The 25,991-nt window shown below is 46.7% G+C and overlaps 1 protein-coding gene across 1 annotated transcript in view; it reads left to right on the top strand.

Moving 5' to 3' along the window:
- Positions 1–4,275: 4,275 nt before the first annotated feature.
- The window catches only part of LOC120836244 (calcium-activated chloride channel regulator 1), a 36,831-nt gene continuing 15,115 nt past the window's right edge, over positions 4,276–25,991 (top strand). Inside the window, exons 1-8 of the mRNA XM_042286632.1 lie at positions 4,276–4,342; positions 5,486–5,651; positions 13,198–13,495; positions 17,458–17,564; positions 18,313–18,486; positions 20,877–20,998; positions 21,443–21,557; positions 22,314–22,541. Coding sequence (XP_042142566.1) covers positions 5,493–5,651; positions 13,198–13,495; positions 17,458–17,564; positions 18,313–18,486; positions 20,877–20,998; positions 21,443–21,557; positions 22,314–22,541 — 1,203 coding nt within the window. The 5' untranslated portion in view covers positions 4,276–4,342; positions 5,486–5,492. The remainder of the gene's footprint in view (positions 4,343–5,485; positions 5,652–13,197; positions 13,496–17,457; positions 17,565–18,312; positions 18,487–20,876; positions 20,999–21,442; positions 21,558–22,313; positions 22,542–25,991) is intronic.

The following is a 25,991-nucleotide window of genomic DNA, read 5'->3' as shown; positions in this document are numbered from 1 at the left end:
GGGTTCTTTCGAACGCTGCAACACGCGATCCTTACCTTCAATCGGGCTTCTGCCTCGCGCGTGCGCTGTGTGTGCAGTAACCCCAAAGCGCCGTCGAAGGTAGGAGGCTAGCGCTAGAACCGGAACAGCTGAAGCTCCTCCCTGCCGTTGTCAGATTGTTGGTGACCATAGCCTTTGACTGCGCTCTGACTTCTAGCCAAGGTATAACCGATAAGCCAAACAGCCAGTGAATGCAGTCGGGAGAAACGACAGGTATTCCAAACTTTTGCCGCAATTTAATTACAGCAATTATATTGATGTAACTCAATTACTTCTTAAGTAATATTAGTGATTGGATCAGTTGCGTTTGGCTAAAAGTGATTATTTTTGGACTTTGATACATATTTAGCATCAATGCTTTTAAAGTTTTCATTACTCTGGCATCTGCTATATTTTTTTCTTTTTTTAGTCTTGGAATGGTGGAATGTTTATTGTGCCTCCGTACAGAGCCGCTGATAGGACGAAAAAGCGCAGAGCTTTCGTTTTTGTTTATATAATTAATTCATGGGAAAATTACTGCGCTTTCTGGTTGTTCATTAGCCAACGAATCGAGAGAAAAAAATCGCAGTTCTTGCATCGCGTTCAAGGCACACGTTAACCTGCAGAACACTTTGTATCGGTATTTGCGTGTTCAACGCGCCTTTTTAGAACATATACTTTCACGGCTTCGTCTTTACAGCGCCAGGCGCTGTGACTATCAGATTCGCTTGAGAATTCTTGCGAGCGAACCTCTCGCTAGAGCTTTCTGCACTAGCCGTTAGGGGCCGTCGATTTCGCTGCAGTCGCCAATACACCAACACGCCGTACGTGCTTTTCGTACGCTATGCGTGCGCAGAAAGCAGACTCGTGCGAGATGAAGAGTTTGCGCATGCGCGGTAGGCTTTCTAATGCGCAGAGCGGACAGCAGCGCACCGCAGGGCCGTAACATCAGAGAGTTTTGTTTGGGCATTCATGGCTTGCACGTGACGTGATCGCCAATGACGGTGGTCATTTCTAATTGTTCTTGCTGAGAATAACAAGTTTGATGGCGCGAAGTTCGTGCTGTAGAAGTGTAAGCCATCTATTCGCGGCTCCAGCAAAACGGACGCCACCAAGCGGGGAAACCGGGAACCAGCCGGTCCAGGTCGCTCCGCGCCCCTCCGCGTCTCTGGTGGCTTTCGCGGAGACGTGTTGTCGGCGCGGTGGCGAACAATGTAATTTGACGAAGGTCCGAATATTTCTTAAGTTTGCCTGAGTGATAATTAGTGTGGTGAAGCCTCAGTAGATTGTTTTCTTCTATTACGTGCTTGAAAGCCCGTTTACTCGACAACACACGGTCGCGTGCTTTCGATTTCTTGGATGGGGAGGAATCGCGGAAAAACGTTTTGATTTCTTGTCTGTCTCGAATCACATTCAAAGTTACGACTACTTGGTAACTGATAAGTGGTTTCTTTATAAGGATGTAGGACAGTGGACTGAGGACGACAGACGAGGCCTTTCACTGGAGGGAACACGAACGTTGCAGTAAAGTGAATGGGAAGGTTCGATAGCTGCTTTTCTTGAGTTTGGTTGTGTTCGGTTAGCTTCAAGTTTGAGCCACCCACGCCGGTCGGTGCGTTGGCTATTCATCTTGACTGCTTTTAGCCGAAAAAGCCTCTGGACCACACTGAAGGAGTTGGGCTGATTGCGCAATTACTTGATTCAGGAAAACCTGCTCGCTGCAAATAATGAACGAGGGAAATTATCTGTTTTCAAAAGGTGGGGGACGAGTCTAGATGCTGTCACGGCATTTTGACCTCTCGCGCCTCCATTTATATTACGAGGACGTCGAAGCCAGCAACAATATAAGTCTACATTGGCCAGGTTGACCGGCCAAAAAAAAAAAAATACTCATTTTCTCCGTTCAGGATTCGAAGCAAAGTTCAATGCAGAAAGGTTCTGCGTGAATCTTCGATGAAGACGCTTCAGTTTGTCTCCGTGCTGCCGGCTATAGAACCATTTGGCTAAGTTTAAGTAGTATCTCTCTGTCTGTCAAATATACTTTTATTCAGCAGCTCACCTAATAGCTAGTCAACTAAGCTCATATTTCAACCCGAAGAGTGTACTAATATCGATTTAGTGGGACATAGTACGTAATATAATACATAACACGCTCGTCAAAATGACTTCTCGATTGCTACTAAAACCTGAATTAAAATACGAGTATCAGCTGCTTAGTGGGGCGCCGGCGGGTTAACATGGTCCTTGGCTCAAGAAGCGCTTGCTTAATTTTCGTAATTTTCGTGCAGCCTGAGTTGTTGACCGAGCAGACGACTGGAGCTGTTTCTTAAACGCGGATACGCGCAAAAGCTCGATTTCGCGGACAGATAAGTCGCATGGTCGAGGCAAGCGAGTTAGCTGAAAAGATACTCTCTGTGGAACAATTCTATAGCCATCGCCGCTTTCCTTAGATGATCAAAACTGATTAGTATATTGACGTCTCTCCGGAGCTCATAGTTTCGGTTTTGAGCGAAATCTCCGAAACGAAAGTTTGACATGAAAAGAACGAAAAACACTGGCAAAACAAAACTATGCTTTGCAAGTTTATCTGCACCGGCTACACTTAACTGTCTCAGTTCAAATACCTATAAAATTGGGCATTAAACAAAAGAAAATCTGTTAAATTGAACGCGCCACCTGTTCAGGCGGCCCGGCCGAGCCGACGTGACCTGGACTCAGCCGCCATGTTTGTTTGGTGGTGGCGCCCCCTATAGGTCGCTGGAGTCGCGAATACCCGGCGGTAACCACATCAGAAAACTGAAAATTGTGCGGTTTGTTCCTACCCTTGAAGTGAAAGAATAAGCGCTGTTCTTCACAAAGGACAGTTTCTGAGGAGTGTTTTGACTTTGTAGGACGGTCCTCTCACGTGGGTTTCTCGTTTCGTTAAACACGTTTAATCGAAACACGCTTTGTGAAGAACGTTTCGGAGGCGGAAATTTCTTCGACGCTGCAAATTTTCGTGAACGCATACTCCTGTGACGTTTCGTCGACGACGTATTTTTTGTTACTACCGTAATTTCTGGAGAGATGCCCCACCCCCGAAAGATAGCCCACGCCCTATTATTTGCATGATTTGCTATTTCTCCCGAAACACCGAAAAATAGCCCAGTTCTACTAATTGCAGGGCCCTGGCCAATAATAACCTCGGTGAAAACGTTGTTACTTAACTGCAGCGGGAGCTAGGTTAACATTTCTGACTGGGAACGACAGTCGTCTTTGGTTTACTGCCCCCTCCTGCGATTAAAGGTTTCGAGGAGAGCAAAATTTAAAACTACAACATTATTTCACCTTTTTTTTTTTTCTATGACACACCAAAAGTTTGCCCACCACTTGTTTTCATCCGATTTGCTATCGACTTTAAATGGGCTATCTCTCTGGATATTAAGCTCGGGGAAAGTTCAGTATTACCGCAGGTCCGAGTTTTCACAAGGTTTCACTGGAATCATCGAGGATTCGGCAAGATAGGCTACGATTCGGAAGCCGGAGACCGAGGTTATCTATACGCAGAAAGACGCTTTCGGCGAACCCTCGAGACATGTTCCTATGAAACGAACGCGATAACCTTTCGATGAAACGATAGGTCGCTGAAACGTCGCAGTGTCGACGAAATGGTCTGTGGATGCAACAGCGTTCATCAAACTGATCGTCCACCGCCCTCACAATGGTGATGCAAGAAATTTCTTTAGAGCATGCATTTGTATAATAAACCTGCTTCAAACGTGTTTGGGGCGCGTTGGGAAATAATTCTGCTATTTTGTCGAAATCGCTGACTGCCGCGATTGGTCAGCGCCAAGGTGAAGCGCGGCGCTGGCCAAACTCTGGGGCCTGGGGCTCTAAGCTCGTCAAACACAAAGTTGGGGCCGAATTTCACGGCGCGCACCGATTGGACTATCGCGACGATGACTTCGCGCTTTTGTCGCCAGCGTCCGATCGGCGCGCTCGGCGAACTTTCGGCTCCAACTTTGTGTTTGACAAGTTTAGGGCCCCTAGTTGACTTTCTCGCCGAGTGTAGAACGTAGAGCCGCTTGAGGAAGTGGGCGAGAAGGAAGGACTCGTGAAATCTGCGCGATAAAAAAAAGGTGTTTCTTCGTGAGGCGTTTAAGTTGTAGCCCTCCCTATACGTCTCTCATCGCCCAACACGTCATGCGGGGGCAGCTCGGTTATCTTATCCGGGCAGCGTCACAGCTTCCATATAAAACGGTCCCTTACCGAGTAGCGGCCGAGAGCGGTATCAGTTGCACACACGCGCTCCCATCTGCCAGTTTCGTCGCTGCTTCCCTGCACGGTAAGTCGCCAAGGCAAGCTTTTCTCCATGGACCCCGAGCATCGAAGAGGATACCATAAAACGTGCTTTTCTTTTTCTCGATTTCGCTAAACACTTCGTAAGCCGTAGTCACACTGCTTTTACATCATACAGGTCACGGTGTTCTCCGTAGACGCGAGAGAATTACCTGCGCCTACGCCTCACGCATCTTCGAACCATGCATGTTTCCTTCAGACATGTATATGCTTCGACCATGTCCGCGGACAGTGTTTGTATGGCCAATATGTGACGAGAGGAAAACACGCCTCAGAGGGGGTCGGCAGACTTTCTTTTGTATGATGCATTTGCCACGTGAGCGCGGTTTAGACGTCTACTAAGCTCGCGGGGAGAAAACCTGTCCCGCCGCCAATCTACTCAAACGGAGCGTAAAACAATTGTTTATTACAAAGCCACCCATGAACAGGTTGGTGATACGAAGCTCCTACAACTCAGGAAGGAAATGACGTTTTGTAGCATTGGACACCTTAAGAAACGCCTCGCTTGGTTTCTTACGTTCACGCTTCCATAGTTACTGACAGTTTCAGAAACGGAGGGAGCGGCGCCTGCGTCCTGAGTATCACATTATTGCCCCTCGGCCAAAGAGAACGCGGCATTAGCCGATAAGAACTCCGGAGAACGAACCAGGTAGAAGACAAGTTTTAACGTGATAAGTGACGCCCTGCGTTTCTCCAGCTCTCGGTGACCAAACATTTGTGATTAGGTCTTCCGGGTTCTGATACCAATGCCGTAATCTCATTGGCTGCGATGTGATGATAGCGTGTTAGGAAGTCGCCACGGCACGCGTTTCTTTAGTTGTGGGCGGATATGCGGAGGGTGCTTCTTGAGCACGGGTTGCAATGACATCAGAACGCCTGGTTCTGATTGGCTGAATTGGAAGGATAGTGTGTACACCTCAATCCTAGCTTTCTCGAGGTCCACCCAGTATCCTTCCAATCCAGCCAATCAGATCTCGCCGTTCTGACGTCATCGCCACCTCCGCGAAAGAGGTAGACGAAGTGCCGCCCCTCATAGATGCTCCTCAGCCGGTTTTGATTGCCGTATGCGTGTTTGAATTAGCGTACCGTATACAACACGTGCTTCAACGGCGTTTTTATTTCTTCTTAGGTCCGAGATGAAGGCAGCTACCTTATCGTTGCCCTTGGTGGCGGCTCTGTGTTTCCCGCTTATCGGCGGCGTGCGTATTGACACGACGGACGGAGGATACCGCGACGTTGTCGTAGCCATACACCCATCCGTGACACCGGACGAGAACATCATCGTCAACATCAAGGTGAACCCACAGACTCCACACCGTACACAATAAGGGGAGGAACACAGAGGGAGGAGAGTATGAGAGGTGCGCGGGGTGGTCAGAGTACCGAGCTTTGATTAGAAGGAGAGTGGGTAGGCGAAGACGAGCTGCCTCGTCTTTAAGCGCGAAACACATGTACGACGAAACCGTCCGATCCGACGTGCGGACTGCCGGAATGACCTTGGGGGGAGAGGGTTTTCGTAGCATCGGAGAGCGTTGAAAACCCTCGCCTCCGACCGTCGTATTGCGCGGTCGGACGTCGGATCGGACGGTTTCGTCGTACATGTGTTTCGCGCTTTAATCGCGGTTCGAGCGCGTTCGAACGCCGAACGCCTTCGTCTGGTGTTCAAACGCGAGTCACTGCGCGAGGAGCAGACGATGCTCTTGTTTGCTCTGACTGGAGGGAGACAGTGGGTGGAGGCAAAAGGCGTCTAGCCTTTCCGTTCACCCTCTAATGCTTCCAATCGGTGCTTGGAGCTCTGACATCCCCCTTGCGCTTTCATCCCCTCCACTCCCTCAGTTTCTCCCCGTATACAATCACGGTTCCTGCATCTGGTTGATCCCTTTCCTTTTTACATGTTAATACCCTTCCATCCCAAGTTTTCGCTCTGCCACTTGCCTTGAAGTATTCCTCTGTATTATGTATATATATATATATGGGCTATTCTGGCGTTTACTGCGATTGAAAAATTAGTGAAACGGAAAGAAAATAGAATTGGTTTACCTATTCTTCACTTCATTTGGCCCAAACAAGCGCCACAGTAACGCATATTATTGTTTTAGATTGCAGCTCTTATGCGCCCGTTTCCAGCTTGAGCGGCGTCGCCGTCGGCGTCAGCGTAACCGCGCGTTGCATTATGGGAAGTTCTCATAATGACGTTACGAGGGTTACAAGGATTACTCTCACGAGGGTTACGAGGGCTACCCTCACGAGGGTTACTAGGGTTATCCTCACGAGGGTCACGAGGGTTACCCTCACGAGTTTCACGGAACTGCCGTCGCGAGGGTCACGGGGATTACCCTCACGAGGTCCACAAGGGGTACCCTCGTGAGGGTTTTGAGGGTTGCTCTCAATAGAGTAACGAAAGTTACCCTCCTGACGTCACATGTGACGTCACGTGTGACGTCACGAGGGGAAAATGTTTCCACTATATTTACGGAAAAATTTCTTCGCTAAATTTAGCGGGGAAAAAGCGGGAATACCCTCCCCTTCCGTACCATCCCCTCCCCCTCCTCAAGAGCTGCGCTCTAATTGGGTGTTACAGAAAATTGTAAACTTCTTTAATTTTTTAGTGTACACCTTTGAGCGATATGAAGGTGAACAGCCCTCTTCTTGTTTTGGACACTCCTGCAAGTTTTGGAACAAGCTCTGTTCCAGAAGAGGGCTAGAACGCAAAGCTTAGAGCCCAAGCCACGTACCATTTGAGACCTTGAGAGTTCATATACCTTCAGGGAGCCGTAAAACAGGCAAGAAACCAGGTAAGGTGTTCACCTTCATATTGCCGCCGGGCAGGCACGTAGCCAGGCACGTAGCCAGGCACGTAGCCAGAACGCAAAGCTTAGAGCCCAAGCCACGTACCATTTGAGACCTTGAGAGTTCATATACCTTCAGGGAGCCGTAAAACAGGCAAGAAACCAGGTAAGGTGTTCACCTTCATATTGCCGCCGGGCAGGCCGCCCATGACAAAATGCTGTACGAGGGGGAGGGGGGGGGGGGAGGAGGTCAAAGCAAAATGGAAGATCTCGGGGGGGGGGGGGGGGGGGGGGGGGGGTTGGGGGCAGGCCTGCCGGCGGGTGTACATGCCTGCCGGCGGGTGTACATGCAAAGTATAGAGATAAAGTAGTTTTTGAGTTTTCTTGATTTTCTCACATGTACCAATCTTTTACAGTTCTAGCGAAAGCTTCCACCAACTTCTGAAATCTCTGTAGTAAATCTCAGCGCGACAAGTTACGAAACCGAGTTCTGGGGTCAGCTTAAATTGCGTTCAATTCATTTCGCTATAGCCTCCTCTATACTGAGAAAGCCTGGCACGTCGACGACGAAGCCATAGGGCGCGCGGCCGCAGGAAAAATGGCGGTGGCTTAGCTCGGCTATGGCAGGATATACGTAGTGTGAGCTTATGCGCACGAAATGAGAGGTGCTATCAAGCGGCTCCGGTGCAGCGTCAGACTTGGCTACTGCGCAACGGCGGCGCACAGCTGGGCACGCGGCGGCGCCAGTGCGTTAGCCGCGGCTATGGCGTCACTCCTCTGGAATGCGCAGACCGGCGAGGCGCGCGTGGTGGCGGCGGAGAGCGCGCGGCGGCGGCGCCGGCGCGCCAGCTGTGCGCCGTGTGACGTCACTGCTCCTCGCGCCTGCGCAGCACGGCTCTTTGGGAACCACGCGAAACTGCTCAACCTTGACCAGTGTAGCTCACGCTACAAAAGAAGAGGAGCGCGCGGAACGGTGACCAATATGGTAGCGCAGAGCAGAAGGGGCAGGGATAGTGTGCGAGCGCTTAGGTCATGTTTGGCCGCTCCCCGAACCACGTTTGTTTTCGCGCTTTCGTCACCGTCGTTTTCGTACTCCGGGAGAAACTGTTGCGGCGATTTGAAAGGGCTCTGGCAGCAACGCACGATACCGGTGGCGTCGGCGGAGTTGTCGGCGTGCCAGCGGAGTGCGTCGTCGTCGGACCATCGTATCGTGCCGCGGAAGAACCATGCAGTTTTGACTAAACTAAACCGACGGCCGCGACCGTCGGTTTCGCTTTCAAGAACCGTTTCGCAGATCCGGGCGCAGGCAGAAAAGGGAAAGGGTTGACACTGAGCTTCTCCTGTCCACAATACCGAAAAGAAAAGAGAAAAAAAAAAGTGTTTTTGCGTTTGGCCGTTCGCTCTTGTGTGGCGCCAGCAGGCAATCTTCCCTCCGCTCCCGTTTCCCCGCCCCTCCTGTCCCATTTTCGGCGGCCGTCTTTTCTCGCGACGCGCCAGGCTTTCTCCGTAATAGCCCCGAGAGCGAACACAAGCGTCGCTGCGGTCGCAGCGCCCTGATTGGGTGAGGGGTACCGTGACGTCAGGGGGAGGACTCCGCTCCGCGACCTCGCATCGGCTCGCTTCCCAGCACCGGTTTCCCGGTTTGGCGTTGTGTCCCGGAAGCTCTTCGAGGAGCTGGACTTCGTGTACCCGGTGTACAAGACGTTGAGTTAGGCCGATATTGACGTGCTTCCGTACAGTTTATAAGCCTGCTTGCCTCTTTTACCTTTAAAATTGGGTTACAAATCCCGTAAGCTATCGGAGGATGCAATTCCGCCGATGAAACTCCCCGTCCGTCCACACGACACAAGGCAATCTTGCGAACAGTCGGTGAAGCGGTGGCGCAAGTGTTTGAGACGCTGGAATTCTGTTACTTGCCTGTTCATGATTTAGGATGATATTACATCCCGTTTTCAAGGCATTTGAAGTGGCATTTATACCAAGGGCCTTTGGGTGGTCGGCAAATTAGCTCGCGACCCTGACTCTGCGCTTCCACTCTGCATGCGCTGGTTCGCAGATGTTTTAAAGAAACTGTGTCTGATGATCTTTGAAGTGCTCGTAGGACAGGGCTGTTTTACATAAATGTAGCTTCTTCGTGAATAATTTATATAGTTTATGCACGTATGCAGGCATATTTCTTAAAGATGCAACATTACTGAATATTAGTTTGTATGGTAGCAGCAAAAACGGCCGAATTGCCCCCAGTTGCCTGTATCATATGTATTGAACTGCCCAAAATATGCACAGCAATGGTGCCGTAATATGGAATGTTTATAGTTCTTCCTGACATTCTTTATTCCAGCCTTGGGTATTAAAAAAATACACCGTTTAGTCTGAATTTTCATTTCTAATTAAAAGAGGCTGCTGCAGGTCCCCAAAAGCTTCCTCAGCCTCCAAACTCCCTACAGCTGGACTCTCTGACAACACAGGAAAACAGGAGTAAAAGCAAGCATTCTAACGTCTGTCCAGCGGTAGATGCAGCACTAATAGCAGAAAATGTGGAACCTGTGAAGGGCGACAGTCTGCGTGAGAAAAGCTTCTGGTATTTTAGCTTCAGGACAATTTGATTTAAGTAAAGTCTCAATTTTCGGGCTTAAGGGACTAATAATGAGCTAGACATCTTCGCGTACGTTTGTTATACATTTCTTGAGGGTTGATATAAACAAGTCCACAAATACCACCCGTGTAGTCCTTTGAAATACTATCCGAATCCAGCAAAGGTGAAATGCGAGCAATGTATATAAAAATGTTCCTTGTTTTTTTACTTTGCTCCTGCACTTGGGCTGTCTTACTTGTGATTCTCTTCCCATGGCCCAGACTGTATTTAGCATGTTGCTCGTGGAGCATGCAGCTTTTCTGCTTCGGCGATCTTGTTTAAAAGCAGAGATAAAAAAAATAGTATACATAACCTGCCAATTCATTCAGACCATCAACAGCATTTATGTGCGAGATGTAAATCTATAATGATGCTCCTGCAATTGTGGCCATATTTCTTTATTTTCATATACCAGCTGCGATTCATGCGTTGCCTGCCATGTCAAGCATGCTTAAAATGTTGGTTGAAGTTTCACCTGTAGCTACAGGCCATACCTCAATAAAGGCACATATAAAAATTTACACTTCCTACGAAAAACACGCAAAAAAAAAAAAAATAGAAACGAGCGCGCCGACAGCTTGCGTCGTCACAGCCTCCACTGGCCGAGCGGGGCGAGTCGGGGAAAAATTCTTTCCTCGCCGTGACGTCACCCCGGTTCGCCGTAAGGGGGAGGGGGGGGGGGGGGGGGCGGGGGGGGGGCACCACGCGAACTTCTCGGGGCTAATAGAGGAGGCTATGATTTCGCCCACGCTGAACAACCGTCTGAGATAAGAGTAGAAGACCGGTTTTTAAGCATCCTCAGACGGTTTTCCACCAGCTCCGCTGCTTCGCATCCGGTCGTAAGAGGCTTAAAAACAGGTCTTGTCTGCTTCGGTCATACTTGGTTGCACGTGTGTGAACGGGCCTTAAAGTCCCGTTCACACACTTGCGTTTGACGACGATCGAGTCAGAAAAGACCGGTTTTTAAATCTTTTGTGACGGCTAACGACAGACTGCGTCGTAAGAGGCTTAAAGGGGCACGACACCACAACGCGCAAAACAATTTTCACACAGAAAACAATCTTGGTTGACTTCTTCTTACCCCCTTTGCTTCTTTTTATTTGTGACGCAATCGATTATGAAATTTAGAAGACTAGTAAGCGACGCTTGTATATTATTTAATAACGGCCTTCATAAAGCCTGTTTTTTAACGAAATAGCGAACGCACTACTCCCCCTTGTTTTGAAAGATTGAAAATCGGAGTTCGGAATTGATGTCACCTTCTGACGTTTTATCCTCCCTTAAAAAACATGGCGGCGCTCGGCACGTGTAGCAGTGAGGATGATCGGGGATTCGGGAAATCGGGCGAAGTTCTCTTTTCGGAGCCCGACGACCTCTCAAACTTCGAAAAGAAAATCGTCAAGCGGTCAAAACAACCGAGTTTGGTGTTTGTGTACCGTCGATTCGGTTGTGGCACCGCCGGGGCAGCCTTTCACGCAGCACCTCACGTCGCTCACAAAAATTCATATCGCGTCCTCTTCGACCTCGCATAGTCTCAAAGAATTTGAGATCGTCGAAAGGGCCCTAAAAGAACTTCACAAACTAAAATTTTCAAGATAGTGTCCTTTTTATATGACTTCAAAGAAAAAAATACATATATATATATAATTGTTTCTGTCAGTGCCACTTAAGGGGGACCCCCTAGGAGGGTCAACTTTTGAACACTTGGCTTAAAATTATTGAAATTTACAGGGTAGGCTGGTGGTCATGCTAGAGGATGCATAACAAAATTTCAGGTCTGTCGGTTAAATGGCAAGGAAATTAGAGCAGCTTCTATCAGCAACACGCCTACAATGATTAGTTAATCTTTCGTCGAAAAACTATCACAATATTCGAGATCTTTATTTGCTAGATATGTAGCAAAACGCCTAGATGGTGCGGCTACGGAAAGGTTTTTGTAAAAAGTCTTTTATTTTTATAAAGTTTTTCTTCTGCGAAATTGGTAAAGCTTTTGGTCTTCTGTGCCTTCGACAAAATGTCAACATTTTTTATAAAAGACATCCGTAAAGTGACAAAAAAGTTCTATAGCCGCACTCCTTATTAAATTCCAGTCAGGAAAAGGGAAGGATGGGCTTTCCCTGTTTTGCATTATCAAACGATAGATTGACTAAAATGGAATTTCTACCAAAAAGTGGAACGGAGAAAAATGCATTCAAAGTGCTCGAACCCTACCTTTTCTTTAGCTTCGGTGGATAGAAAATAATTTATAAAAAATTAATTATGCAGTGTAAACTAATTAAACTTTCTGGGAATACTCTCTAGATGTTGGTGGATGTAAATATTTAATTTTTCCTAATCAACATTTTTTGCAGGATTTTTTTTTCTGGGCAGTGTAGCCCCTCAAAGGGATACTGAACCTAAATTTGGATTTCGCAAAGTAAGGCTGCAGAAGTGTTGAAGGGGACGCTACAAACCCCAAAACATCACTCGTACATCGATATCTCAAACGGATGGCCGTACTTTTGGAAAAGAAGGGCGCGATCAAGCGAGGTCTTTGACGTAACTGTCTCCGGGAGAATTTCAGAATGAGGAGAAGCGGCCTCGCTTCTCTTTTCCTCGCTTCGGTTCACCAGCTCGACGGGACGTATCGAGGAGGAGAGAGAATGGGAATCGTGACGGGCCTTGTTTCGTCGGTCTCGTCGGCCGGGTTCAATCGTGCACTTCTTTTCCAAAAAATACGGCGATCCGTTAGATATATCGCCGTATGAGTGATATTTCTTGGTTTTGCAGCTTCCCGCCTATCTGCCCGGCCTTATTTAGTGAGCTCGAAATTTCGGTTCAGTATCCCTTTAAGGCGCGTTCACACACTTGCAACCGAATAGGACCGACCAAGACAAGACCGGTTTTAAACCTCTTGCGACTGTTTTGGACCGAATGCACTGCTACGGAGCAGGTTCTAAGCCTCACAACGGGCTTAAAAAACAGCCTTGTCTCGGCCGGTCCTACTCGGTTGCAAGTGTGTGAACAGGCCTTTACACAATTCGATACAGCACCGCGTCTGAAATACCAGTTGAGTGCATAGCAGAAACTTGGAGACGCTCCACCCGCAGTGGAGGAATGAGACGCTTTGTATGACATACTGACTTTGGCTAGATAGGCATGAAACAAGCTTGACTTTCTAGATGCGACAAGAAAGCCTCTGTTTGCGAACTTTTCCAATAATCTCCGTCTGCGCTCGTAGCCATCGTTGGATCTTGGGCATATGGAACAGGTTCCCTGCTCGCGTAGTAGCTCTCTTCTGCGGGCTAGCAGATGCTTGCATGCGTCCTGAGTCCTGTGGCCTTATACTTTTCGCCTGAACGGATCGTTTAAGAAGTGTATAGTAAGTAGCACTCTTATCCAACTTTTTTTTCGCTCGTAATATTTGTTGCAATGCAGGCGCTGTTCCGGGAAGCTTCCTTGTTCCTACACCGAGCGACGCGGGGTCGGGTCTTCTTCAAGGACGTCACCATCGCCGTGCCGTCCACCTGGCCCCGGAGAGAGGAAGCAGAGGCCACGGCCAGCAATCTGTTCGACGGTGCCGACCTACGCGTGGCTGAGCCGAACCCGGAGTACGGAGACACGCCGTACACGCTCCAGCCAAGAGGATGCGGGGAAGTCGGAGAATACATCCACATCACGCCGGCTTTCCTCAGCGGCTTGAACGGGACCACTTCGAAGACATACGGCAGCCCGGGTATTTGCTTTTAAATATTGTAAACTTTTTTTATTTAAACCACTCCCCCCTCCCCCTATCCCTGCCCCAATGAAAAATTCCGGTCGTCATTCTGAAACGCAGATGCATGGGACGGTAAGGTACACTACACAACACTGTTAGCGCGAACACGGCATCAGTGTTATTATTTTCTTTAATGCGGTAGCACCTTTTAGTTACCCCCCCCCGCCCCCCCCCTCTTCCCTGATTTCGTAGACCTTTCTGACCTTCTAATGCCTCCTAATTGGCGTTACGTGATCTATGCGTCAATTCAGTTTCGTCGTTAAATTTGGCGGGAAACTTGACGTCACGTGACCGGAGGCAACGGGGTCTAAAGACAAATGCAGGTTCCCTGCTAAATTTAGCGGAACCATTGACGTCACGTAAGCTAGGCATTAGGGGGTTGTAGTAGATCGTTCTTCTCCTCTGCTACGGTATCCCCGAAGAAAACGCCGCAGCTGCGCATGCGCGCCGCCAGCCTTCTCTGCATAGCTCAAGGTCTTGTGGCGGATTACGGAGCCCTATCCGGGTGCTTAGCGGGCTGCGGAAACGGTCTACCACAATTCCCTAATAATTCAGTTTCCCCGCTAATTTCGGTATTCACGCTAAATTCCTATTCACAATGAGCTGCGCCGTGAGTCTCATGACCAATTATATCGCAGCTCATAAACAACCAAGAATAGTGGTTTCTGCAGCCGATTTTCGTATCTTGCTTCGAAGAGGTATTGGCGGGCACTACATTCTACCGCTTGGGATAGTTCCCTAAAGCCGCGGCCAGTCCTCTAACGCATGATACAAACGACAGTCTCTAGACGCTGTTCGAGGCGTGTTTATTTCATTGTACGACGGCTCTGTACAACGTTGTTCCTACAATAACTGATTGGAGTCACTTTCCCATGGGCGCAGATACTTCTGCCATGTCCGGAGAAAAGAGGGTGCCTTTTGTATGATGCATGAACAGTATACGGCTCAATAAAGCCCTCTTCATCACAATAGTGGTTTTTAAGACGGCCTTTCAATACTAAAAATAAATGCAGAAAAAAAAAGCCGGCGATCGCTTGTTTGCGCTACCAATGTCGCGAAGCTTATGTGCGTCGTAACAACCCCCCCCCCCCCCCCCCCTTCTTATTGCGCGCATACGTGGGTTGAGGGACGAGGTGCTCACTGCTTGCGCCAGTCTTCACAATGCCTCGCAAGAGGAAGGAGCCAACTGAAGAAGCGGCAGCAGAACAGAATTGGTGTACTAACTAGCTCGCCAATTCATTTCCTTTGTATTACTTACTTCAAGGTCATGATATTCCGGATTGACGTTATATAGATCCGTATGGCCTAGGTTAGTACGCTGGATCTTTGCAGCAGCGAGCCTTACGTTCGTTAAGTCGGTTCCAGCTGTGCATCGACGAGAGAAGCGATGGTGGACTGAGGCTAGTAAAAGAAAAGGGCACACGGCGATTCATAGTTTAGAACACGGCAGTGTATAGTAGCTTACCATAGAGTTAATATAATGATTTTGAGTGAAAGGTCCCGTGCATTCGGCCCGTACCGGAAGGGCGCGGCGCAGCCGCAAACGTCGATGGTTGCAGTGGCTGGTCCTGACCGATAGGTGTCTATCCGTGGCGACGCCTTAGTATACACACTAAGGAGCAGTAAAACATCCCCTGTAAGATTTGTACTTAGATAGTTTTTAGCTTTACTTTGCAAAACGAAACAAAATACACCGGCATCGCGTATAAAAAAAAAAAAAAGAAACGAGAAAAGAAAACGAAATACATAAAGTTGACAAGCACTCGCACAACTTGAGCTCGTCGCGGCAAAACGAACCCACGTAACCTTTGGTCTATAGTGTGTTTTTTTTCCCCCACCTTTGTGTTGCTCTCTTTCTCGTTCTTTATATCGGAATCGCCGATATCAGCGCCCTGTATTTGCGAGCGTTCTGCTTTCGCTTTTACCCCAACTCTCAGTGACAGCCCCAAGGAAGACCAGGAAAACCTTGAGCAACTTTAGCGCTTTATCCTGCACCTTGAGCAACAACAGTACCCGAATCTGCGGGCTTTCAAACAGTCGTATCTTTCTGATAAGGTGTTTTCCAGTTTCGATGCGAGTGTTGCAGGTGCAATAGTAATTTTCTCTTTCATTTCGCAAAGTGACGAAAGGGATCTAGAATTGCCGCGTCCACAAAAGAAACGGGTAATAAGCTTCGTGCTTAACGACCGTTTGTTATCGTTTTTGGATATTCTCCTGACGAGCGTATGTGTTTGGAATACTTGTGGTGCTTAGTGAGCAGGTTAAACATGGGTAGAATCTCACGATGCGTACCACGTATTTGGGGTTTTCTAAACCGTTTTCTTCGTTAGGGATTTGGAAACCGACCCACCTCTTTTCAATTGTTTATTATATGTACCTTGTCTCCTCATCATTTCCACAGTTCTACTAGGATAAGGCTAACTTTGGATGAAGTCTTTTAAATGAGGGTACTGATAAATTACTCATATGTTTTGATTTTTTTTTGTTTCGCTGAACACCTCCATTTTCAAACGATGTGATAAACGAAACATAATTTAAGCTAAAATAACCTGACACTTTGCGTAAAATAAAAAAAAAAAAATGGAAGAAAGGCCGCTCTCACGCTAAAGTCACCCTAATATCGTTTACATTTTTTGTAACCTGATCGCAAAAGCATCTTCTGTTCAAGGTACATACTCTGCGACAGGTGCTATTAGCGCGAAAAAGTCATCAGTACTTTTTTTCTGTTTCTTTCTCAGTTTTAATGAACGGTCGTCAAAAGTACTATAGTGGTGGAAAGTGCTCGGATAGGGTAAATTTTGATGCTCGCCAGTACCCTTTCGAAGTAAAATACAAAAATGCGCCCAAATCGCGTTCGCGCTAAAAGTGCCGCGCAGTGTACATGATTGCCCATCTCTGTTCTAGAACCAAAACAAGAAAAACACAGAGAAAGCTCGGAATGGGGCCCTAATTACTGCATCGACCTTTTTTGTTATTTTATCATCATATGTTGAACACAAGACTCAAAGTGCTAGAAAAACATTCGCAACTGCAGCACCGGGAAGCAGCCATATTTTTTTTAGGATGAGGAGGGGTTTTGTACGCTTTATTATCCTATAACAAGCCACCAGTAAAAACATTTGAGGAGACCAAAGTACATAGAGGGCTACCAATAAGTGGAATAAGAATGACGAACACGAGTGCCACTTGTGTTGTTTTCACCTTTCTTTCTTATATTTATATTTATTCATTTGCATATGGGGCCCAATTATTTTATTATTTGAGAAGGGGAGGGGAGGGGGGGGGAGCCTACAGGCAATACAACAAAAAAAAACAAAAAAACGAGGAGACAAACTATACACTGTGTTTATTATAAGAGCAAAACTTTTATTAAAAAAAACTGCAGTATATAGCATTTTGTGATATAGTAAACAAGAATAAGACAGGCACCAAAAATAAAACATACAAAATTCATGTTAGCCAAGGAATAATTATGCTACCTGAACGCTTTGTATTGCAGTAAGAACTGAGGCAGAAGGTGCAGTGACAATTTTACAATATTTTTGTATATTCGTGTTGTATTCGCCTAAATATTTTTAACCTGCATTTAAATTCGCGCACTCTTTTGGTGCGAAGCTTGTCACTATATTCATTCAGATAAAGAAGCATCGATTTAAGCGCTTATTGGTTTTGTAACTACCTTTACAAATGTTTTTATGGACCAATGAATGTGTGAGATGCAGGAGAAACATGCAGTATACGAAAAAAAACTTTGCTGTTTGCAGTTGAGGGCTCACATTTGAAGACTTTTCATGGTCCTCCCTTGCTTTTGGGTTTCAAATGCTTATTTATCGGAGCGTAGAACTTTTCCACTTTTCTGTATTGAAGTTTTGCTGTCTTTTTAATATTGTTTAGCAATGACATCTTAAAATTCGTTGCAGCCTTCCAGCTGGTCCACGAATGGGCTCACTACAGGTACGGTGTCTTCGACGAATACGGCGCGGCTGGGGACTACCGGTACCCGAGCCTCTACTGCGAGTTTGGAATGGTACGCAAAGCCTGATGCGTCTTCCCGTCATGACGCACTACACATTTTACACATAAAGACGATCGCGAGCGGCGAAACCTCCAACTGCGATCGGCATCCAGAAGGGTAGTTGTACTACCCCTCTTACCTTGTCCACGACTCCTCATGTGTCATGCGAAAGGTAGGAAAGGTAGCGCAACTTCCCCTTCGGACGCCAATCGTAGTTCGAGGCTTCGCCGCTGAGTGAGAAGGTCCTGGACGTGCACAGAACTCTTCAGTTGAGTTGAGCTTACTTACTGCTGCCCAAAACGAAGCAGAGACATATATTGCGGGATAGTAAAACATAAAAACAAAGGAGTGTAACAGCTAGTGTGTACGTGCGGGTGATGCAAATAAAAATAGAATTGACATACACAATAGTGGCGTACCATGTTCCCTACGGGCAGCTCCATACTTTAAGGAATGAAGACGCTATAAGAACCGAAACATTACGTCTATTTATATCAGTCGCATCTACCCTCTCTTACAACGAGTATTTCTTTCTGCATCGTGCAAATAAATTTCTTTCGTGTTGTACTATTTTCTTGTGTGTGTTTTTGAGTTCGTCTGCTCTAGGGTTGCCAGGACCTCGGTCAAGCCACTCATGCCACATTTTGTCCTCGTCCTCCGTTTTAAGATATGAAAAAAAGAAATGTTGTTATTACGATTGTTGACCAAACAGAGATTTTATACGCTATGGCTGAACAGAAACTTATTGCTCTTTGACCAGGTTCGGGCCAACGCCTGCTCGGTCCGCATGCGGTTCACGGCTTCCACTAAGAACGGCGAGCCTTGCCGCGTGTACCGGGGCTGCAAAGTGTCGACCAAGTGCAACGCAAAGTTCTACCAGAACACCAGGGACCCAGTGGAATCTTCCATCATGTTCATGCCCTACATTCCTGGTGTAAGCCTGGCGAATATTTTTTTTCCCTTAGGGCGATAGCCTTTACTAAGCTGTTTTAGTAGATTGTTAACTGATGACCCCGATAACTATACCCGGTTGTGATGGAAAGATGGTGAATAAAGGACAAAGACCCCGAGGACGGCGAGTGAAAGAAAGAGAGGTGTATTATGTACAGAAGAAAAAACGAAAATAGATGACGTAGTCTCACTCGAGTCAGGCACCGCACCTTCACGTTGTCGTCAGCGGCGGCCACGGGTGCTGCCTTCTGGGTCGGCTTGGGGAATGGTCGCTTTCCGGCGTAGGCGGCGGTCCCCTTGGCCAGGGCTAGCTCTCACGGGCCTCTAGCCGCCCGTCCAGAACCAGTCGTTGCTGCCGTCGGGACCGCGGGAGCCACCGATGTCTTTTTTAGCATCGCAGTCGCCGATCTGCCTTCAGAAGCCCCCTTTTTCACGCGCACCACACTGCCCGGCCCCACTTCGTCTTCCTTTCTTCTCGCTTCTATAGTCCACCTCATCACACCGGTATTCCGCCGACATTATCGGGCATCGTTATCGGAGGTATCGTGTAACGATCCGTCAAAGCTCCCCTATTTGGTGATGTTTTGCGGCGGTTCCCGGGGGTCTGTGTTTGTGTGTAGATAGCGCCTGCTAAATTTCGCTGAAAAATATACACGGCATATTTGGTGGGGAATGTGGCGACCTCACAATTTCACCTTTAAATAGAACGAAACAGTGTCCCCTAAAGCAAGACATCACGTGACGTCAGTAGACGATGTTACATCGTTCGTTGAATTTAAAGGGAAGCTGAAACACGTCTTTAATAAAAACAAGAAAAATCTAAGACAGAGGTTGATTCTAGCGTGGTCTTATACCGTGAATCTGAATATGATGTTCGTTTTCGCCGAACTTGTAACTAAACGCGAGAAAATACGGAAACCTCCTACCAGTCGTTACGTCATAAGAGGATCTCTCGGCCGCCATGTGCCTGTCGGTCGAGGGCCGCACGTACAATAGGCCTATTGCTAAATTAAGCAGGCATCAAGGAGAATGCAGGGATTGGTATTCCACGCGCCACACGGGCAAGCCTCAGCAGTAGTAACTTTTCTAGAGCATATGCCTAAACCAAATTGCATCATGGAAGCGCGTTCGTGAATGATTTATTTTGGTTATATACTTCGAATATTTTATACGGGGAAGGCGTGCGCGTCTGGTGCGTGGAACACGAATCCCTGCATTCTCCTTGACAGTTGGTAAATTTAGCAAGAGGTCTATTGCGAGTCTGTCAGGTATATTCCCCCTCGCTGGCACCAGACGTGGCGTATTTTTCTGTCCTTTTTAAAAATAGCAAGAGTGCGCGTGCATAGCATTTATAAAAAAAACATTGAGTGTGCAGGCGAGCTGGTGGATGTTGATCATGGTGTAGGATACCCGAGACTGTGGTAAAAGCTGGGAAATTAGGTCGAAGTTATACAAGTTTTCCAGCTTTTACCACAGTCTCGGGTATTCTACATCATGATAGCTTTTATATGCGCTGAAGATGCGCGAGATCGGGCATTGCGGAAACTCATTTTATGGCGTCAAGCTCCGGGAAGGAGCGCCTTCAGCGGTACCTTAAAAAATATTTTCTGCAGCCCCCATGCACCAAACTGAAAAAGAAAAAGAAATCGATATTTGTGATTTTGGACATTAAATGAAGTCGATATGTGTGTTTCCTTAAATGTAAAAACCTCTTCAGCCTCCCTTTAAAGGGGCATATGAGCGCTAAATTTAAACGGAGATGTGTAACAGTGTATCGCGGTCTGAGCAACGCCTCGGCTATGGGCAAAGCTCATTCTGCAGAACACAGGAAGTAACCGCCACGTGTTGTGCTTCAAAATCGCTCTGATTTTGAAGCCCATAGCGATCTGGTGTTTTCTTGAAATAAAGGGCTCAATGTCTTTTCTTGGTAATATGAAGCAAACATGCCATTTTTAGAAACTTTTCTTATTCAGATAAAACCAAAAGAGAACCTAATGGAGCAGGCAACCTGAGTTATCAAACGTTGGAGTGGCTGTACGATTTGGAATTGTTTCATTCAATATCCTAGGTCGACTCCATATCAAAATGAGAGGTTTCTCACTTACCCACAGTGACATGTTACTCATAGTTCCTCCAGTAAACATACATTACCGAAATTAAGCATGTTATCTAGATATAATCGTCTTTGAACCGCCTTAGGCCGAAGGAGATACGTAAGCGAGCAAGTTAGCCTTTTACTTTCTTTTCAATTCATTTCGCGCTTTAGCGCTTCTCCTATGTTATGTGCCAATACGCATAACTTCTTTCTGTATAACTCCATCAAAGCTTCGAGTGATCTCTCCAGAAACATCGTGTTTAAATTTTTTTTTCTAGGTGTCCCAATTTTGCGACGACTCGAAACGGAAACACAATATCTTTGCCCCGAGCAAGCAAAACCACATCTGCCAACAGAGGTCTACTTGGGATGTCATCAGTAACAACCCGGACTTTCAGAAGTAAGGCCCCCAAAAATTTTATCTTATCGCAACGGTTCTCTGCAACCAATTCTAGCAGTTGCAGACTGGAGTCCTGACGCCGGAAAAAGCCTTTCTTGCTCTAGTTCACTCGAAAACAATTATGAGATTGTGTCACGTTCCAAATTGCGCATGTTATCTGTGTTTCAGGTTGAAAAAATCTGGACAAACATTTGTTCACAAATAACCCTTTTTTCTCACGCCTTACCAGAGCGAGGATTGAACAGGAGGCGAAACTCGCGTCCTTTCCAGTTTTCGCTCCGCTAGAGAAAATATAGTGCAGAGCTTTCTGGGAGGAGCTAGCCCTGCTTCTCTTAACTTGCAACAGAGATTAGATTTATGGCTGGTTGTGTGTCAGTACAACATAGCGGTGACGCACTTTCACATACATTTTATCCTGGGCGCTATGTTTGTTGCAACTTGTAGCCTAGGTGACCCGGTAGCCGAAACTCAGGTCCAGGTGAAGTTTCAAGAGGTGCAGCAAAGAAACGACAGCCTGGGCAAAGTGGTCATGGCTCTGGATATTTCACATAGCATGAATGTAAGTGCGCCTTGAACTCATACGCATGTTACAGAGTGCATCTGTACGTCAGTGACAGCGTACGTTTCCAGGGAAGGCTACGCCCACCAATTTTCCCCTTAGCACAGATAACGCTGGAGAGGAATTCGCTTTTTCCCCAGTGTTCCCTCTGCTAAAATGAAAAGGGATAGGAGTTTCCCCTGAACTCGCCAGACTGTAGTGTCGTCGAGCGCGCTGAAGCGCTGAAAGTGTATCCCCGCCCCTCAGCAACGTGAGCAAGTTTGAATGAGTCCTGTCACGCAACAAATATAACAAAGGAAAACGAGGAAAATTTAATATAGTTTTTGCTGCAACCGCAATTTAAACTACGTATCTTTACTGGTGTTTACGTAGTGCGTATACTAGAGTCACTGAGAGGTTAATAAACGCAGGGCGTAACTCGTCGAAAATAAAATTATTCTTCTGCAGCCAATCAGTATGCGACGTCATGCGATGAGAACTTTAAAGAACCAGTGAGGAAGCAAGACTCGGGATCACAATAGGCCACACTCTGCTTTTCTTCAGTTGGCAGTTACTATAGAATGCACACATGCAGAAAAGTCTGTCCACGTTCGTGTCCAAGAACAACCCGGTTAGCAGGCACGTAGCAAGGAAGAAAAGCCCATGCCCCCCCCCCCCCCCCCCCCCCCCCCCCCGAAACAAAATCCTGGCTACGTGCCTGCCAGTTAGCATTAATTTTTCATTTTTACCTTTCACTTCGTTGATGTCCCCGCTTAGGATTACGAGCGACTGGTTCGTCTCAAGAGTGCGGCCACACACTTCGTCCGGGACGTCCTTCCGAACGACTTCCTACTCGGCATCGTGGTTTTCAGCTCTACGGCAACGGTGACTCAGAGGCTGACAGCCGTGAATGACACCAGCCGTACTGACGTGGCCAAAGCCATCGATCGTTTGGTCGCTGATGGGTACACTTGCATCGGCTGCGCCCTGAAGCAAAGCGTCCAGGTAAGCTTGTGCATTTGCACTATACCCTATGTGCAAAATATAAAAAAGTCACAAGACAAAAAAAGAAGAGAAGTTAGTAAATGCTATGTTTATTTTATTTAAATCAGGTGTAACAGATGCGATCAAAAAGTTCACAGACTGATATTTTTGCGTAAATAGAGAGGCCAGCATGGTGATGGGCGCGCGAGTGTTTAAGTCGGGGTCCTTCGTTTTTTGTTATATCAAAGGACGTTATTCTGTGAACATTTGAATCTGCGCTACACGAGTTTCTGTTATGACGTGCACGATGACAACGGCCATTTCACCATGGACTGCAAAACCAAAACGAGAGCCAGAATCAATCCCTCATCAAACTCGGCAAAGATAAAACGAAGACATTTGAAATAATTCAGGAGGTTTATGTAAAAACAGCAACAATTAATTGTGTGATGTGTTTTGAGCGGAACTCGCGGTTCAAGAATCGCAGAACATCGCTCGAAGACGAAGACCGAGGGGGCGACCTCCTCCCTTTGCCTTCCATTGATGTTCTGTCATTCTTTCAAGCGCCAGCGCCACTCCAAACACTTCTCACGTTCCACTGGATTTTAACATAAGCCTGCTGAATCATTTCAAAGGTCCCTCTTTTAGATTTGCCGAGTTTGACGCGGTATTGATATTCACTCGCCTTTTGGTTTGCAGTTTATAGTGGAATGGCCATTATGCTCGTGCACGTGGTCACAAAAACTCGTGTAGCGCAACTCCAAATGTTTAGTTTACGTTGGCATAATGAGTCACGAGGGTCCCTGCGTTTTGTTATGCACGCGAGAGAACGTCAAAACGCTAACTTGTATTTTTAGGTCACAGTAAACTATACAGCAAGCACGACCCCATGACGGCAAGCCCGGAAAGCGGTGAACCGTCCCCGGCACAGCATAAGCTTGACTTCATTTTCCGAATCCTTGGCATGGCGGCAGGTGGCGCTACCAGTTAGTTGCGAGAACTCAACACTTTTGACTGCTGCGCGCGCACCATCCTACTGTCCTTTTTTCTTTTCGATACAATAGCAGTTTTGGAATTTTGTTATCGTTCGTCGTAGTTGATATCAATCAGGTTACTTTCATTTAAACCCCTGTAGCTGTAAAATATTGATTCGTTAGCAGAATATGTATTTTTTTTTTTAACGTGGCGGATTAATTGATCAATTCTTCCGATCACTGATAACAATGCGGAAAAAAGAATTTCTGTGCATATAAAGTAGAGCTCAATTAACAACTTTTTTTTTTAAATGTAATTCCCGCCACACTATTAACAAGAACAGCTTCGTTTTTTAGGTAGCAGAAGAGCTTTAATTTTCGTCTCGCGTTCTGACTTGATTGCAAAGGGACTTTACTTTTCTAGCTTTTTTTTGCGTTCTGATTTTGTTGTACTCGGAGGTTACGTAGCTGACGAAAGAAGTGAAAGGCAGAAAGCAAGCTCAACGCTCTGATCTGTTCAGAAGAACGCCTCCTTTTTCTCTTGTTCAGTCTTCTATAAGTATTCTTTGTGTGACTATTATTTCATTTAAATACGAAAAAAATATGCGCGTAGAAAGTATCCAATTATAGGCAAACAATGAAACACATACTTTCGGGATTATTTTTTTTTTCCGGAATGGTTTCCTGTAAATTATTTTAATAGAACGTGTCTTATTTAAATCGAGATTTATATCATATTGATTTTTATTCTACACCCTCCCCGTGCCACGTCAAAAGGGCGGTTCACACATCCATCCCAGCGCTGAGAGAGCACAAAGTCAAAACGTCATCATCGATAGTTTTAGTGGTGACTCATCACTGAGTCTGCGCTAAATTTTTTTTTTTTTTTAATCCGGGTTGTATGCAGCGGTGCGCGATGCAGCTGCTGATGTAGCGGTGTCAGTGTGTGTCGATAGTGCTGACTTGAACAGGCCTGGAAGTCCGGTTTACACATGAGGAACAGCGGTAAGCCAGCACTAAGAACAGCGCTGATACAGCCCTGACTTCAACATAACTTACAGATGATCCAGCGCTGTATGACTAATATTGTGTACCAGCTCGATCATCGCTATCCCAGCGCTCTTCCCGACCTGCATCAGCAGCATCAGCAGCATCAGCAGCATCAGCAGGCTCAGTGATAGCGCTGAGGTAGCGCTTTAATGCAAGTGTGCAGATGCGACGTACCACAGCCGATGCTTTGAGCTATCCCAGTCGGAAATATTGCGCAGTGGGAGTGTGACGTGACAGTGAGCTTTTTATTTGTCTGCGCCTAAGTGCAAGGTCACGTGACACTTTCTGTGCACCAGACTGGCTCCGATGGTTTGCAGCGTCTACTGTGGTGCATCAAAGGGTGAGACGGAGTTTTAAGTCCTTTAAATACAAGGCTTGCAAGGCCTTGTATTTAAGTCAAGTGCCTTGTATTACAAGGCACTTGACGTCGCTGCCTTGTAATACAAGGCACTGACGTTACACAATTTTTCATTGTGGTTTCCTTGCTGCTGAGTGCAGACCTTTTGTAGCTTATATTTTTCACCACTGAATTTATATTTCTCAGGAAGAGTAAGAGGAATTACCACTAGCCTGGTCCGATGACGTTACGTAAAAAGATATCTATATCAGACGGTTGCTAGAGCTGGAATTACCGTACAGTGGCATACGTACGTGCGGCAATCAATTTGTCAAGCCCATAAATAATATATTTGTAATTTCCAAGTAATTGATTGAGGTTATAAAGGCGCATCATTCCAGGTGCTGACTTTTTCGTCAGATTCTCATGTTTTCGAAACAGAAAAAAAAACCAAAGAACATTTGATCGTTTAAATGGGTCACGCGTGTCGAAAACTGATCATGAATGGAATTTCCGGTGGTTACTTAATATTGACCGCTATAGACGACTGAACGCGTTGATAGAAGAGAGTAGAGTAATTTGTTTTTGCTTCGGTGCAATAACTTCAACACAAAACAATACTGAAAATACGTGTTGGTCTTCCTTCTCTGCTCTATAGTCATGTTGATTCTTACCGAGGACAGTTGGAGTGACGTAGCGATTTTATCAGATTCCTGAGCTATACTTGGGTGGTTTGCGCACCATGAATACACCTCGGCAAACGGTGGGGAGCTTGGCCGACACCACCTAGACAGAATACCTCCCCACACGTCATCACAGTCAGATTGATCGAAGCGCGGGATTGGACACGAGTGCTGTGTCAGTGTGCGGCTGGGGCTCGTGTCCAATCAGGGCGTCGGAAACCGGGCTCGGGCCCAATAGCCGAGTTTGCGCGATCCGACTCTGATGACGTTTCATAGAGGGAGAGGAGATCAGACGGAGGCCTTCTCTCTTGGTGCTATTGGCTTGGCAAAGGTGGGAATAAAAGTATTCGTTTGCTCTTATTCTTAAAAATTAATGGCGAAAATAACGTTTATGGCAGCGTATTTCCGTGCTGTAGGTTTCGTTTTC

Source organism: Ixodes scapularis, unplaced genomic scaffold (assembly GCF_016920785.2).
Source record: "Ixodes scapularis isolate PalLabHiFi unplaced genomic scaffold, ASM1692078v2 PGA_scaffold8__174_contigs__length_109621045, whole genome shotgun sequence".
Lineage (NCBI taxonomy): Eukaryota > Metazoa > Arthropoda > Arachnida > Ixodida > Ixodidae > Ixodes > Ixodes scapularis.
This window is presented reverse-complemented; position numbering and strand designations above follow the sequence as displayed.